This window comes from Apteryx rowi, unplaced genomic scaffold (assembly GCF_003343035.1).
Source record: "Apteryx rowi isolate R43461 unplaced genomic scaffold, aptRow1 scaffold_474, whole genome shotgun sequence".
Lineage (NCBI taxonomy): Eukaryota > Metazoa > Chordata > Aves > Apterygiformes > Apterygidae > Apteryx > Apteryx rowi.
The window spans coordinates 85,394-102,426 of record NW_020450732.1 but is presented as its reverse complement, the minus strand read 5'-3'; the positions used below and the strand labels follow the sequence as shown (position 1 = coordinate 102,426).

At 34.7% G+C, this 17,033-nt stretch overlaps 1 protein-coding gene across 1 annotated transcript in view; it reads left to right on the top strand.

The window, feature by feature from the left end:
* LOC112972101 (CUB and sushi domain-containing protein 1) overlaps nt 1–17,033 on the top strand; it is a 579,349-nt gene that overhangs the window by 496,107 nt on the left and 66,209 nt on the right. The window contains exons 30-32 of the mRNA XM_026078182.1: nt 1,650–1,823; nt 11,435–11,608; nt 15,950–16,123. Coding sequence (XP_025933967.1) covers nt 1,650–1,823; nt 11,435–11,608; nt 15,950–16,123 — 522 coding nt within the window. The remainder of the gene's footprint in view (nt 1–1,649; nt 1,824–11,434; nt 11,609–15,949; nt 16,124–17,033) is intronic.

The following is a 17,033-nucleotide window of genomic DNA, read 5'->3' as shown; positions in this document are numbered from 1 at the left end:
TAACAAAAAGAAAAGGGTTAGTTAGATACAGAAATCAAAGGAGCTGCTGATTAAAGATTAGTTTATTTATAAGACATATTTTATTTTGTCCTCTGATAGAGGACTGATTAGGATTTAATTGTTGCAAACTCCATCCACATGTTTAGTAATACTTTCATTAGATATAGATTGTTAAGATCCAGAAATACACTGGAGAGAAGTCTAATATTTACTGTCTATCTGTCACTCACATACTTGGAGTAGATTGTATATATATAGATTCTACCTGTTCAAATTTATATTTCTGAAGCAGCAGGAATGATAACTGAAACAATGATGATAAAGCATTTAATTGTATGTATCAATATTAACTTGTGAGTAGTTTCTATGTGTACAGTATCTCTAGAGGAGTTGCAAAGCATCACATTAAGGGAGTTCTGGATTAAGAGTGACCTAACTAGTACTTTTGTTTTATTTGTTTAAGATTATGCTGAATAGCTTCCTAGCAATTATGAAAATAAAGCATTTCTGACATGTTTAGAACAAACCATTCTGTTGCACCTTAGGAAAAAAAATGACACTGTTTTATTGTGTGTATAAGTGTAATTAATATTCTGCATATTAGCATTAGAAGTTACAACACTAGGCCCCTCCACAAATGACATTAATGTGACTTGAATTTAGCCAAAGGAGACTTATCCACCTCTGGAAAGCTTATGTGCATAACAAACTTTGATCACATATATTCTAATAGTGGCTGAGCTGACTGCACAGTCATATGCACTCTATTTTATCCAACTTCTACCCTGGAAGTTCCATGTTATTTTCTACAGTGAACCTTTTAATATATAGAAGAATGGAGCCTTGAGGTTTCAATTAGTAAATTTAGCTGTGATTAACACACTTTTGAAAATAAAGATAAACCCATGATATATGCTAGCAGGTACTAAAATACACTTGAAGCTCTTGGAAGCATTTATGTGCATCTTAAATTACACGATTGTTGATTTATTTTTTCTAGAAACAGAAGATGTGACAGAACAGTTCTAACTGAATTAGAGTTTGATACATTCCTAAAGGGAATTTTTCATGTGGTGTCTGTATTAGCTGTGGGTTGCAGCTGATGATACAGAAGGTTTCTGTGATGAGTGAAATCTAGAGTCAACAAAATTTATTTTTTTAGCAGGTAGCCTATGATATATATTATATGATTATGAATATCAGTGAGAAATAAGAAAAAAGGCAGTTTAGAACAGTTCAGAGTACCACGTGTAAAGATAATACCTTTAAGAAGGCATAACACTTCAGCAGGCCTGGGAAAGTATATATGAGGAGTAGCCTGGAAAAAGGAAACATGCAGTATAGCCACAACCTTCCTGGACATTCATATGGTTCTTGTGCTTCAGCTCTGGAAATCCAGATTGTCTCTAGGCTGCTGTCAAGGTGTGAAGATACCTTTTTGAATTTTCAAACCTGAACATGTGTTGCCAAAGCAAGCATAACTTTAAGCTATTACTGTGGAATACAACTCCAAACTCTTTTGTATTTATTTTGTGTTACACTTACTTTTTAAGAAAATGTGAGATGATATATCTAAGAAATTATGTAAAGTGATTTCATATTTCAGTTGTAGTTATGTTTGGTTTTGTTTGTTTGCTTTTTTTTCCTAGTTATCTCCTGTGGTGGTCTTCCATCTCCACCAAATGGGAATAAGATTGGAACCTTAACAGTATATGGAGCTACTGCAATATTCACCTGTAACACAGGATACACATTAGTTGGTTCTCACGTAAGAGAATGCTTGGCAAATGGACTCTGGAGTGGGACTGAAACCCAATGCCTAGGTAAATATATTTCTGATTTTTTTTAGTCGAACACAATAAGAAGTACTGGAATTGCCTCATGTCAAGCAACAATGCTCTTAAAACAGTGAAAAATAAGGATATCCTGAATACAGAAAATGTTGTATGCTGCAAATGATTTTATACTACTCTACTGGCATATAACTTTTTTTAGAAATTCAGCTGTTCTAACAGCTGACTGTACTCAGTTGCTTTCAGGCAAGGAGGAATCTCTTTTATCTTGAGAGTTCAACCTTACTTAGAAAGCAGCCGCCTTCTTTGCTGCCTAGGCACATCCTTTTCAGCAGAGCATGTACTATTCCATATCTGTCTAGTACATTGTAAACAAAATGGTTTTACCACCTATCATACACAAAAATTGAATCATTTTATAGAGGAAATAATTGAATAAACTTTTTTAAAAATTACTAGGATGACTCTCAGTCTTTCAGGTAGATTCAAATATTTGGCATTAGCTACTGGCTTTAACAAGCATGGATACTTGTAGAGAAAGTTTCAGATTTGTTTCTGGTTTACACTAATTGAGAGACTACTATTTGTGCACAGATATTATATGTGGTGCTTTCCAAAAAATGTAATGCACATATACATTTTTATTTTTGATGCATTTGTAGAACACCACAATGTTTCATCTTTCTGTATGTCTGAATCTAATCTTTGCAGTAAACATAATAAGGAAGGAAAGCATAAAAAAAGATAAAATACACAGCGAAGTATCATCAAGATGAAAGATTTCTAGACTTACTTGTAATATGTTTTAAATGTTTGATAGAAACAATAGGATCAAAGAACAAGGATATGATTATCCAGAATAAGACCCATCCCTATTTTTGAACCAATAAAACAGTAAAAACATTGTTTTATATGTAAATGATAATAGCTATATCATAAAATATCAAGCTGATTTTCTATCCAGAACTCATTTATTGTAAAAACTTCAGGTAGGCTAAAGAAAAGTTTGTCTAATTAGCTGTAAATCTAACAGTAACATTTAACTTCAGGGCTTTAAAATAAATTATGTTTATTCATTTCTAAATTGTAAAATCCCTTGACCTCCCACCCCTTGGGAACATTATATTTTATAAGGGTATGTCAACATGATAATTTTACATATGAACAAATATATAAAATACCAATTATCTTCCTCTGAAATTGGTGTCTTCAAAATAGCCCCATAAAAATGTAGGTAGCTATGTTTTGTAGCATCTCATGAAGAACAAAAACTTTTGTTGTATTGGAAGGAGTAAATTCAGAACTTCAATCAAGACTGAAAAAAACCTTTTTTCTAAGCCTCGCTTCTTCAAACCTGTGACATACTGGCTGAGGAATTTCTGATGTTGTCAATTCTAGAAACCAAGTCAAAATTAATACTGCATATATATTTGCAAAAAATCAGTGTCATTATGGACCTACACAAAAGCAGCTTAATATGTATATGTGTGAAGAACTGAAATGCAAGGCTGCTGAGCATTTTTAAAAGCCTGAATATGCTTAACTTTCACAATGTCAGTAAGACCACTGGCTTTCTGTGTTCAGATAGATACACATATGATCTTTAGTATATCAGGTCGTTGGTGCTCAGTATTTTATAGAAGTAAGTGATAAACAGGTAGTCTCTTCTGTTTGGCTTTACTTTTCTAAGCATAGTACCATGATAAGGGTGTTTGCAGTTCATGCCCACACCAAGGTGCAAAACTGAAAGAAATGGCCACACACACTGAGCAAGGCATAGAGCTCCTATTTAAAATACAACTGGTAGAATATTATATTAAAATAAAAGACAAACATCTTCATCACAGTAACCAGGTGTAATGGGACCACATACCAACTCAATCATGTCTTCTAAAACAATTTTCATGTATCATCAATTTCAGTTTAGCAGGTTATTAAGAAAAAGGAATAGCAAGAATCATCAGGCAAACATCATTTTTTAACAGTAGTGGCAACATCCTGCATTTCTAGACATCTTTAATTCCTGTGAACATTTTTAGGGAAAATACTTTAATGCACTAACAAACAAAAGCATAATAATCTAGACTTGATGGAAAAAAGTGTAGAGTTTTCAGCTGCATATTAACTCTGTTCTTCATCACAGTGTCTGCTTCACCAGCATCTTTACAGACAATTTGAGTGAGTGTAGGTGAAATACAGACACGAAGGGGTCTTTTGTCAGAAGTGGAGATAAAACCTAGGTCTCTGTGTCCTACTTGCCCTGTTGATTGCCTTTTCTTCTTTCGATTCAGACATTAGACTGCAGCAGCAAGAGAAATGAAAAGAGGATCTTTTTGAAAAAAGTAGCGTGAAATGATGTAATTCAGATCACGAGAACTGAATTATGATTTCATAATCTTTGATCATGCATTCCTGATTGATTGGTTCATTTTGCAACAGTAATGTTTGTAGCACAATTTTTGTAAAGATAATTTTACAGTAGGTTATCTCTTAAAATCAGTACTGCTCAAAAGTAGTGAACATCATCTCACAGAGCTAAGTTATACAATACTGTAAATTTAGAAAGAATATAGCTACCCTAAAATAGCTTTTGGATAGGCTAAAGACTGGATCAGTACCCTGAGGATGTGGGCCCTTGTGAAAATGTCCCAGGGCCCAGTTCATAGCTTTATCACACCTTTTCATGGAATGCATAGTTGTTTTCCATTTACCTTTAATTCACTTGTAACTCAGTCCAGGTTATGTAAAAGAAGATTTGAATGAGCAAAAAATGAGTAAAACAAATCTGTTTTACCTAGCAAAAACAATTCCACTGAGGTGCTGACTAGGAGAATTTTCTTTGAGCTTTCCTATGCTTCAGGATTACCTTTTTGCATACATAAGATCACTGCTGTGTTTCATCTGTTCCATCGTGGAGCAGCATAAGAGGGTTGTGCATGAAGACAAAACAGTCTTACTTCCTGCTGATGTCAGGCTATCCCTAGAATGAGGCTGACCAACAGTTAAAAGATGGGGAACTGCAACTGTGTAGATCCAAGTCTGCATGTGTAAAAGTATTTTCTTCGACACTTTGTTCTGTTGCAAACATGGGAGCTGCATTGTAAAAAGAAAGGCTATTATCCCACAATTTTTGTGGTGTGTTATACTATTCATTAACAGTGTGGTGCCTGGTACTTGCATATCATAATTTCTGGCAAAATGGTATGTGTTAGCTTTCATTTATTTTAAATAATCTGAAACACCATTTTATCTGCTGATCAATCACAATAGTATGTAGTAATTATGTACTGCTTTTCATTCTTGAAGAGCTAAACATGCGGGATAGTTTAGCTGCCAGCACATACAAACTAAACAATATATAAATCTCAATGGATTCTGTGTTTGTATTATAAATTACTCTTGCCTGTGGAGGGCTGGAGAGGATTCTTTCTTCTACTGTGACTACTGAGAAATATATTTGACCATTAAACAACTTAGAAGAGTAACAGTCTACSATAGCGATAAATTTAGGCCCAAATAGCGTACAGATGGAGAGGAACCCATCTGCACAGGACTTACTTAATGAACAGTACCAGTTTAATCCCCCAGTCAGTTTAAAAACCATACACAGTGAAGCTTTTAACCCTGTGGAGAACAGCTAATGAAGTTACAAGTTCTCATAGTTAGGAAAGACTGTCTCTATATACAGCTTGAACTTTATTTATATAAACTCATCCTTTCCAGTGTTTTTCTGTTGGATTTTGTCTGTTTTAGTATTTTGCAAATCCACATTGAAATTGTTATCTGTTACTATTCTCTTATCCCCTTGGTCATGACTACTAACTTCTAGCTTTTCTCCAGCTGACTATCTTCATTTTAAATGATTTCTGCAGATATATTTCCACCTCAAATGACCACAATACTTCTTGCAGGAATTATAATAGTGGTAAAAATAATGTTTACTTTATGATACTTCCCAATTCTTTTTCTTAAAAATTTTGAGTGACTTTGGTTTCTGTGGGATGTACCAGATAGATTGCATTGTAGAATGCCGCTCTTTGTTTAGAATGGTTAAATATATGTATGTATCCTCACTAGACAAAAAGGATTGCACCTAGAACTGGAAGACTGTTAATCACCATTTAGCCTTTGCCATTTCAAATTCAGACAAGCTCTATAATGACAAGCTCTATAGTGACAAAATACTGCACAGCTGTGAGTGTGAAAGTCTAAATATAAATGAGTTATCCCATGCATGCTGCAGAAGATTGTATTAAACCTCTTCCTGCCTCTCTGATTTCTCTCACATGAGGGATATTCGCACCATGCACTTCAGGCACCTAATTTAGATGCAATTTAGAGAAGAATCTGAAATCCTGAATTCCCAACAAGGTGAATGGAACTGTGCAGGCTCCTCCAGAGAGTAATTCAGAAAAGGTAAATTTGGTTCTTTAAGCCAGATGATGTGAATGCCAAAAACTGTGTATTCCTAAATTTGAAGGACAACATGCACCAGATTTATTTCAAAGGTGCCTGTGAAAATCACTAGGCATACACCCAGGGAGCTCTGAATAAGCCTTTACATTTCAAAAGAATGATAATGAGTTGAAGAAGCTTTTACCTATGCTGTACCTGTGTGAATGTTGTTCCAGACAGCTATAGGCGAAAATAGATACCACTTTGTGTTACCCATTGATCTAGGTAAAATGAATTTATGATTTCAGTCCAATTGAGTGAACTAATTTCTAAATCTCAATAAAAGGTTTGTCAAATCCTTATTATCTGTCTCAGAAGAAAGCTAAGCCCAATGACTGCAGTTAATGAGTCCAAGGCTAAATATAGAACTTATGTCTTCAAGGATTTAGTGTTGTGTGTCTTTTCCTAGTTATAAAAAGATAAATATGAATCCTAAGGCTATTTTTTCTTCTGGTTTAATTTAATTCCTAACACTGCTGATATTTCATATCACTTCCCCTTTTCCCTTCCAAAAATAATTGCACCTATAAGTCAATAGAGTTTAGACATACGTGTCTGTGTGTATGCTTTGTGTGGTATGAGTGTGCCTGCATACGTGTAGGAGGCATATAGCTCTAATCAGAAGCATTGAAATGTATGCTTAATTCCATCTCTACTATTGCTGGAATTTAATCATAGACTACAATGCTTTTCCTGAACAGGTATTTTATCCTGATTTTGTATGACTTTCAGGTGCAAAACTCTATCCAAATACATTAAGGACGTACTCTAAAATCTAAACTTAAATGTAAATTCATTCCATTCCATTTTCATAAATTCTTAGCGTATTTTTTCCAAAATGTAAGAATTCCATATTGTACATAATTTTATAATATATGTAATTCCCTACCTTTGTCAGTGTGAAAAAATACTACTACTGACTGTGCTTTTGTATAAATCTCTGGTCCTGTAATTGATCTGGTATGACATAGTGTTATTGAATTATATTTCAATTTCTTATTGAAAAATAAAATAAAATGACCTGTATCCTTTTTGCTAGATGTTTTAGAAGAGAGCTGCTGACTCAACCTTGAACCATGTGAACAATTTCCTTAGTTCCTGAGAGCATATTTTATTAAAAAATCCACTGGCACCTCTTTAATTTACTTTTAATCTAATTTTGTGTAACTGGAAAATTACATAAATTTTATGTTATTGCCCTGCTCTTTCAGTTCTTAAGTTGTTGGGATGTTTAATCTAAATGAGTCAAAATTCACAAAAAAACATTAAATCCACTAGCTGGAGTGATCTGTAAATGAAATGACTCACATAATAAGTGCAGAGGGTTGTTAAATCCTCGTTCAAGAGAAAATATGCAATACTCCAGTTGGCACATCTCAGCTATCTTTGTTCCTGAAATTTCTTGTGGTTCCCTGTATTTGGCTTCTATACAACCATTGCATTTCAATTTTTCACTTTTTAGGCCTATAAAAATTAAACATTTAAATGTATTCCATTCTAGCTTGTATAAATACAGCTTCTCTTTTAAGTTTTTGAACCTTTTTCATAGATTTCCTTCCCCAAAGTTTGTAGTTTTCCCAGTTGCCTGAATGATGGGTTGGAATTTAGGACCCTGCAGGATTTTTTTCTTTAGAAGAAGAAATTGTTATTAGAAGTGAGGTATAACTCCACTCTAACATGTAGTTCGTCTAGTTGTAGATTAACCACACCATGAATTCTCCATTCTTGTACCACATTTTGGGGAAGAAAGAGCTGTTACAGCAGTAGGGGGATCAAGTAAGAGTATTTAAACTGAACTAATACATGTGATTGGACAGGGTGAGTCTGAGATGATAGCTTATGATTGCAAAGCCACTCTACCGTGTTTGAAAAGTGGGAACAATTCCAGTAACTGAAGGACAAGCAAGTATATCATCAGACTTCAAAAAAGGGCAAGAAGAAGGAAGCAGAGAGCTACAGGCTAGTCTGCCTCACCTGAGTCCCTGAAAAATGGAAATGGAAAATTAGAGAGTAAGTCTTAGGCAAGTCCATTTCCAGGCATATGGAGAACAAGCAGGTAATTGGGAACAGCCAGGATGGCATAACCAAAAGCAAACCTGACCAGCCTTACTGCCTTTCCTGATGACTGAATCATCAGATGAGGGAAGAGCAGTAGATTACTTTTGGCTGTAGCAAGACTTATGAAACAGCTTGCCGTAGTATCCTTGTAGCCAGATTGAGGAGGGGTAGACTACAGGGTGAGTGTGTAAAACTAATTGGACAACCAAGCTCTGAAGACTGTGTTCCGTGGTTCAAGGTATGACTAGTAACCTGCTTCTAATGATGTTTCTAAAGGGTGGATACTGAGGCCAGTACTCTCCAACATCTTTGTCAGTGACTTGGATGAGAGGTTGGGATGCAGCTTCAGCAAGTTTGAGGATGACAACAAATGACGGGGGAGCACTTGATATGCTGGAGAGCAGTACAGCTAATTAGAGGGACCTTGACAAGCTGCAGGAATGGGACAACAGAAAATTCATGAAGTTCAGCAAAGACAAATGCTGAGTCCTGCACTTCTGCTAGAATTGGGCCATGCTTAGTACAGAGTAGGAACTGACTGGGTAGAAAGTAGCTTCACAGAAAGCAGCCTGGGTGACTTGGTGGATAAGTTGAACATGACTTAGCAGTGTGGCCTTGCGGTAAAGAGGGTCACTGTTTGGCACTCATTTGGAATACTCTGTCTAGGTTTTTGTCGCCCACCATATAAGAGGGAGATCAGCAAACTGAAGCAAGTCCCGGGGAAGGGCAACTAAGGTGGTTAGGAGGCTGGAGTATACGATAGACAAGAAGTGGCTGAGGGAGGATGGAGAAGAGAGAAGGGTGAGGAGGGATAAAATTACTGATTTGGACTGAGAACACGGTAAATTATTCCATGAGACGTTTCCAGGAGAAATACTATATGCCATCAATGACTTTGTTTCTCTCCATTGCTGTACTCCCTGCCAGGGGAAGAGTAGCTGTGTAAGAGGTTGGGCATGGAAGGCTTACATCCACACTTTTCTTCCACAGATTTACAGAACAATATCCTAWTCTCTCCTTAAAGAGACAATTCAARCAATCCTCTGTTTAAGATTATTATAATAATCCTATATGTATGAAAAAATAAACCCTAATCAGGTGTGACATATGTTTTATGGTTCTAGTGGTTTAGAAGAGCCATTAAGTGTAAATGAAATATACTGCTTAGCATTATAAAGCGACTTTAATACAAAGGAGATTCAATCCCAGAGAAGCTAAGTTACAAATAAGCCTGCTATTCATAGTTATGGCCTCAGTGTGAAATAGAGCATCACATATCCTCATTCCAGCAGTGGTCATGAGCCTTCAGGTCCCTGTCCTCACATCTCAAAATGAGGACTGGATGTGCTTAGCATAGCTTTAGTTGAAATTAACAGTAGTTGTTACTAAACAATGAACTAAAACAATGTTACTAAAAAATGAACGCTTTTCTTCTCTTTAGTCAATAAAGAGAAATAGTTTCCTGCTCAGAAACTCTCTTTCTCAACAGAATAAATAACCTAGAAAGAATAGGCTTATTACTGGGATATCTTAGTGCCTAAACTTAGATTACACCAGACTAATCTGTTCTGTATTGTTTAACAACAGCTGGATATAACTAAGCAAGAAACAGTCCTGGTGGACATTCCTTTCTTTCCATGTCTTTGTGCAGCTGGGAAAAGGTCTTTATTTCAATGTATACTGATAATATTCTATATTAGAAAACAATATAGAGAAAGTTTATGATAATTTTGACATTAATATGAATTTATAGGCACAGACTAAAGGCATTAAATATATCAATTTAGAATCAGCTGAATGTAATATAAAAGCCATTATTTTTTGGAAAGAGTACATTCAAATAAGAGCGCTTTTAAGATCTATTACTAAAAAAAATTAATAAATAAACATCAATAAATAAACGTCAAGTTACTTGCGGAAACTGAAGCTGAATGTTAGAAAATATTTGAATATAATAAGATAAACTTAGCTGTAGAAACTTTTTTTTCAAGAGTATGGAAACCTCCTTTGTATGTTGCAGTCTTTAAATTAGACCAGAGGAAAATTCTAAGAAATAGAAATAGAGGCCTAAATGCTGTAAAGACCTCTTTAGAGGCATTACGGTCCTCTAAAGGAGCTAATCTAATACAGTTTAAAATGTCATGTATGAGTCTGTTTCTTATCCTGAAGGTAATATACTGACTGTGAACCCACACAACTGCTTTTTTTTCCTTTTAATAAACGAGTGTGTATTTTTTTGACTACAGTCTTAGAATCTGTCCACTAATGCCTGAAGACCTGCTAGTGAGAAATCCATTATTTGTTGGATAAGTGGAATAACAAGGGTTACATTTGTTCTAATGAAATAACAATGCCAGGGCATGCACATGAGGATGGAACTTGATCATCTGTCCTTTTAAATTGTTAGAGTAATGCCTGACATTTTTGGCTAACACTCCCTAAGTCAATTCCCAGGAACAGTTCAAGTTAGCCTGAACCAATACTAATTAATTCTAGCAGGCAGCTTCCTAGCAACTGTTCTGGAGAGTGAGGAAGTTTCTTTTATGGGTGCAGATTGCTCTGTGCCAGTAGGACTCAGTGCCAGAGAATGGTCCCAAGCACATACTCACAAAGTCCAAGGCAAATCATGAATAAAAGAAATCAGAATACTGTAATGCAATAGTGGTAGTGGCTTGGGAGTTTAATACCTTTTACTTGTAATTCACACTTCTCTGAGGAAACAGGCAATCTTACCAAGAAAGAGGGGAAAAATTGTTATCCATGCTAAATTGTCAGTTCTATAGCAAATAAAATGAATGATATATTTGCAATTTCAGACATTTTCAATTTACATTTTCCCAGACATTCTTGTAACAAATTTGTCATTTGTGTAACAAAATCTGTATAAACTATACGTATATATGAGAAAATCTTTGAATATCACTGCTGCCTGTACCCTGAAAGAGTATAAGAAATACCACCTGTAGTTTTTTACACCCCAGCACTTGTACAGTACACTGCTGTATCTGACTCTAATACACTGTTTAACAAAAATGTGAATAAAATGTTATTTTCCCATCAGCATTCTTGTAAATGTTGGCAAGATTTGTAAGAATATGTATTTTTGATGAGTTGTTGTTTTATTGTAGCTGGTCACTGTGGTTCTCCAGATCCGATTGTAAATGGTCATATTAGTGGAGAAGGCTTCAGTTACCGTGATACTGTAGTCTACCAGTGTAATCCTGGCTTTCGACTTGTTGGTACATCTGTCAGAATTTGCCTTCAGGATCACAAATGGTCTGGACAAACTCCTGTTTGTGTCCGTAAGTATCATTAATTTTTCACTAGATGATTACTATTACTTTTTTAACTTCAATTGAATGTTAATAGTGGATGGGATTTTCAAAGGTGTTTGAATGAGGTGCTCAAATCAAAGATTCACTGAATAGATTTTAAATGAAGAGGGGTCCTTATGATCATCTAATCCAACTTCTAATTTAGCACAGGTGGAAAAACTACATCCAGTAATTTCTGATCAAACCTATATTTCTGTTATTTCAGAAACAGGATGACACAGGCATTGAAGTGGGTTTGAACAGCAGACTACAACTTTGTAACTTCATCTGTGTCTATCTGTCTTTCTCCAGGCATAATTTCTATGTTGAGCCTGGGTTTACAGAGCCTTTCTCCTATTTTTTCACCAGGAATACCAAAATCTCTTGGTCTGTTTTCATTCTTTGGTGGGTAAAGCTGGAACAGTGTTGATCTGTGCAGTTCTGATGGTGACTGCCCATTTTTCCAAAATTCGAAGTCCACTAGTCTGCCTCCTAATATATACCAGTGAATGCCCAGGTCATGGCATTTGAATTATACCATGTCCATTAGACATATTCAGAAGGATTTTTTTGCTCTCAACTCATCTGCTTTTGAAAATCCCATAATTAATGACTTGATTTGTTGTGTCTTTCCTACCCTAGTTGCTTCCTTCTTTGGATGGAGGTTTTCTGACCTTTTTCTGAGCCATCAGACTTTTAATCATAGTCAAGAAAGAAATCATACTTCTCTGTTTATTATTTTGCTACTTTATTGTGTACTTGCTTTTATTATTTTTTGATTTTAATAAGGCTCCCAATTTCTATATAATTTTGATTATTTTTAATGGACCATTACTTCAGTTCTGTCATATTATAAGACATCTCTAATTCAAATGAAAGTATTTTCATCCAAACAGAGACACAGAGGTCCGAGATGTCCAGTTTTTATATTGAATTCATGTCAGTAGCTTTGTTTCGTTTCTAAGAAAATGTACTACTGATAAGTCAATAGATAAGTCATTAGAATATTTTCTTTCTTAGTGGTAAAATGAGACCTCTATACAGCTACAGGAAGTATCTGCCAAATGACATTGTCATTTTATAATCCTGTTTACATCTTTAAGTGATTTACATTCATCAGAGAAGAAATGCTAGCAACTTTCATTATTTTTTTAGTGGATTAATTTTACCATGCAGTGAATAAAATCCCTTCAAAAGAAATGGGCAAAGCTGAGAGGGAGGTGGGAGGCTGTTTGTTCCTAAATTGATATTATCATTACTATTATGAGAGGAACTGGCAGCAATTTCTGTCATTACAGGTTGCTTAACACTTTCCATTACAACTTGGTTTTCTTTTGCTTATAACTCTGCCAGGCTAAAGAACCAAACAGAATTTTTTTTGTCAGCAACCAAGCTTCAGATGATTTTCCTACTTTTATTTATTTATTTATTTTAAGTTCTAGTAAAAAATGGCTAAGCTATATGAGAATGAAAGTGAAAACATACTGTTTACCAGTATTAGAAATCGGCTCCCTACTGTAATACTGGAAAGAACTATGGACTGTGGAGTATGCGTCAAAAATTAGATAACCATAAAGAGGTTATGAGCTGGGTATGGCTGTGCCCTGGAAAATTGCCAGAAGCTGGGCTACATTTTATGAGATTTAAAAAAAAATTACACATCCTTATGTACTTTCAATTGGCTTTGAAAGGGGTTTCAGAGTTTTAACTACTAAACATTGTAATCTTCAAAGAAATTACCTCAGCAGGAACTGAGAGCCCCTTCCACCCTGGGCCACCTTAGCTTCTGGGTTTCATGTGACAGTCAGCCTCTCTCATCTTGCACAACTTTTGACGTACAGATGTTTCCCTACCTCCATATTGAATAATGAGTTTGCCCATGCTTTGGACAACTGATTTCTGAAAGATCTTTTCACTTGATGGTTGTTTGGGAGTTAACATGAAATGTGAAGATCTATGGTTCTTTGTGAGTGACAGCACAACAAAATTAAGATAGCAACCTTCTTTACAAAAACTATATGCTATATTAATGGTGACCAAAACATATTCTTAGATATGTAGCTTGCCACTCAGACTACATTTTATTCTCCAAGTAGTATCAGGATCTTGTACTACTACTACTTCTTCTGAATTACATTTTTTCTGTGGTGGAATCAAGTGTTCAGGGTCCAAGACTGATAAAGTGTTAAAAAATGAAAAATATATTTAAAAGATATATTACATTAAGCTGTGTAAATCTCTTGACAGTATAATAGTCAAATGTGTAATTCCTTAGAGATTATTTATATCAGACATGGTAGGTGCATCTATTTTGCCATGGCATATTTAGAACTGTGTGTGTGTATGTACACGTGTGTGCATGCATGCATAGGACAATCATTTACATTAGGAGGGAGGAGGAGATTTATAAGGCCCTTTCCAATTTAGATGACATGAAAACAACAGTAGTAGCCTTTATTTAAAAAGTCTGGGCTACTGTTTAGGTAAACAATATTAAATTGACTCCATAAAAACATAGAGGGGATTAGAAACACTATAATGTCAACATTATCTACTTTTCACTCCTTTTTTTTTTTTTTTTTTTTTGTAATAACCTTTTCAGTACTTGTTACTCTGTGAATCCAACAAGCGAAGTATTGACCAATCAATAGGTCAATGATATTCAATCATGGAGCAGTGGCAGAACTAGATGCAGTGACTAGAGTCTCAATAGCTGAGACCCTTCGTTTCTGGAAGGCGTTACAAAAAAACACATCTGTCGAGTAATGAGGTATAAACAAGAACTGACTTACTGTGATATGCTTCTGTTGAAAAGGGCAACTGAACAGGAGTGTCCTTCATTATCAGTTTTTATAGGAGACCTGAATTTTATGTTGTAAGAACCTATGGCTTATCATTAATTCAGGAAGCTACAGAAAATTTAGGGTACTAGCATCTTTAAAATTTAATAGTTCTTTATATAGGAATGACGTTAACTGATTTCCAATGGCCCTGAAAATTACTTTATTTATTGAAACTTTATCATCTGTAACAGTTTAAAAGTAGAAGGGCAACAACTAGGCTAGAATAAAGTTGATCCTGTGCATACGGTCACATGCTACTCTGATATTTAGGGTCTCATTTTCAAATGCTGCAAATTGGATGGTTCAGAAAGGTGTTAAAGTGATTTACATAGATTTATTTGCACAGTGTAAAGACTATAAATCTACATACAGGAAGATGTCTTATTTAATTCCCAAAGGTCATGTATTGTTAAAATATTATTTCATAATTGGACTCCATGAAAAAATACAAGGAAACACATTTAAATTATTCTTCACTTCTCTGTTAAATAAAGAAACAAAAAGCAAAGTAATAAAGCAAAAGATAACCTGTGACTAGGATATTTACATGATTATGAGAATCATCATCACCAGTGCAGTGTTGAAAAGCTGTACATCTTTGACTTTCTGGTTTTATATTGTCAATATCTATATTTTTCCATAAGTTTTTAATGTGTTGTCATGTGGAAAGCTAGAGCATGACCATAATAAGATTGTATTATTATAAATATAATGTAAATGTGATTAACACAGTACACATAATTGGAAAGATTTGCTCCCAACAATGATTTCTCTGTTGCTATAAGAAATCTGATTCAAATGATAAATATTTCAGCAAAGCAACTCAACAACTTTGGAAGAGGGAATTTGTTACCTTTAATATTTTTGGATCTTCTGTTGTAAATGATTGAACTGATTATTTTGGCAGGGGGAGACTGGGACAAAGGGGAGGTTGGTTAGGGTTTTTTTTTAATTTTGGGGCGAGTTTTGTTTTGAAAAGGCGCTTTTTTTTATAGTAAGTTTTATCTGCTACTTTAAATCAACTTTTTATTCAATCCTGAAATTCATGAGGATATGTTGCTGAAACCTTATATCAAACTCAATTTGTTTGGCTCTACTATATTTTGAAGCTTGCAGGAGAAAAGCAATTTCATTCTTTTATCTGCATTAGTAGGAAAGACAGTAAAGTCTCAAAATTGTTCAAGGTGTAATACATATCAGATGGATGTCAAAATGCATGCATATATAATTACTTATATTACAGCTTTCTAAATTAAGTAAAATGTAGATTCTGAAAGTTTTATTTAAAGATGAGCATTTTTCTCCTGCAAGTTAAAAACTCTGTATAAATATATCCTATATTTTTTCAATCATTTACATCAATTTAAAAGACAACTGAAGTACAAATTCTGGAAAAAAGAAAAAAAAAAAAGCTCCAGCCTGCAAGTGATTCCGTAGAACAGTGCCTTTCAGTTAGATGCTAGCCTGCCTATTTTTACTTTAACAGCAATCACTTGTGGACACCCTGGGAATCCAGCTCATGGAGTGACTAATGGCAGTGAGTTCAATTTAAATGATGTTGTAAATTTTACTTGCAACGCTGGGTACTTACTTCAGGGAGCTTCTCGAGCACAGTGCCGAAGCAATGGGCAGTGGAGTAGCCCTTTACCCAGCTGCCGAGGTAGGAAACTTTCCTGTTTGTTCTCTACTCTGTAATGAATTATTTCAGTCATGGTCCTTTCCCCTGCCTCAAAAACACTGGGATAAAATTCTGAAAACTGGCTTTTAAGACCTTATTGTCTACTTTACCTGAAATTTTCAATTTTTATATTGGAAAATGGATTTAGCTGAAGATTAGTGAAGTATTGGTTCTCCAATATTTGGCCTCAAAGTCCTCAAACTGCAATCTCCAGCATTTGGTTTATAGACATATAAAGTTTAGTTTGTGTCACAAAAGTTATATTAAATTAATGATTTACAGTCAGCCAACTAAACTGACTTAGATGCACTTGAGTACAGTTTCCATAAATTGTCCATTACTCCTATTAAAACATAATTATGAAAATGAATATTCATGGATCAAAACACTATTAATTCTTCTCTATTCCCTAGCAATACCTGAAGGATGTTCATAGCTTTTGTACATGTGAAACTGATATTTTTGCCTGGAATAAACTGATGATGTTAGATTTCATTCAGTTTGTTTTTTGTGAAGACATGCCTGAAATTGGTTGCTATTTTCCTATTATATTCTGTGTAAGATGGAGATGTTTGAGAGAGAAAAATGAAGCAAGGGTCTGTGTTATGAAGACACCTGTGTATCAAATATACACTTACAGGGGAAAAAAAAAAAGGAAGCCATTTCAGAAACACTATAATTGCAGAAATCCAAAGTTCTTACATTTCATTGTGTCCTTATCGTTTATTTATCTAGATGCCAGTAACATAATTGGAATTAAAAAGAAATGTCTGTCTCCAGAGTAGCTACTTGTACATATTGTAATACTTGTCTAAATGAATTCTGTCCTGATATTAATAAATTATTTGGGGGAGGGAAAACTTGTACAATAAGTTTTACTGATTCACTAGTG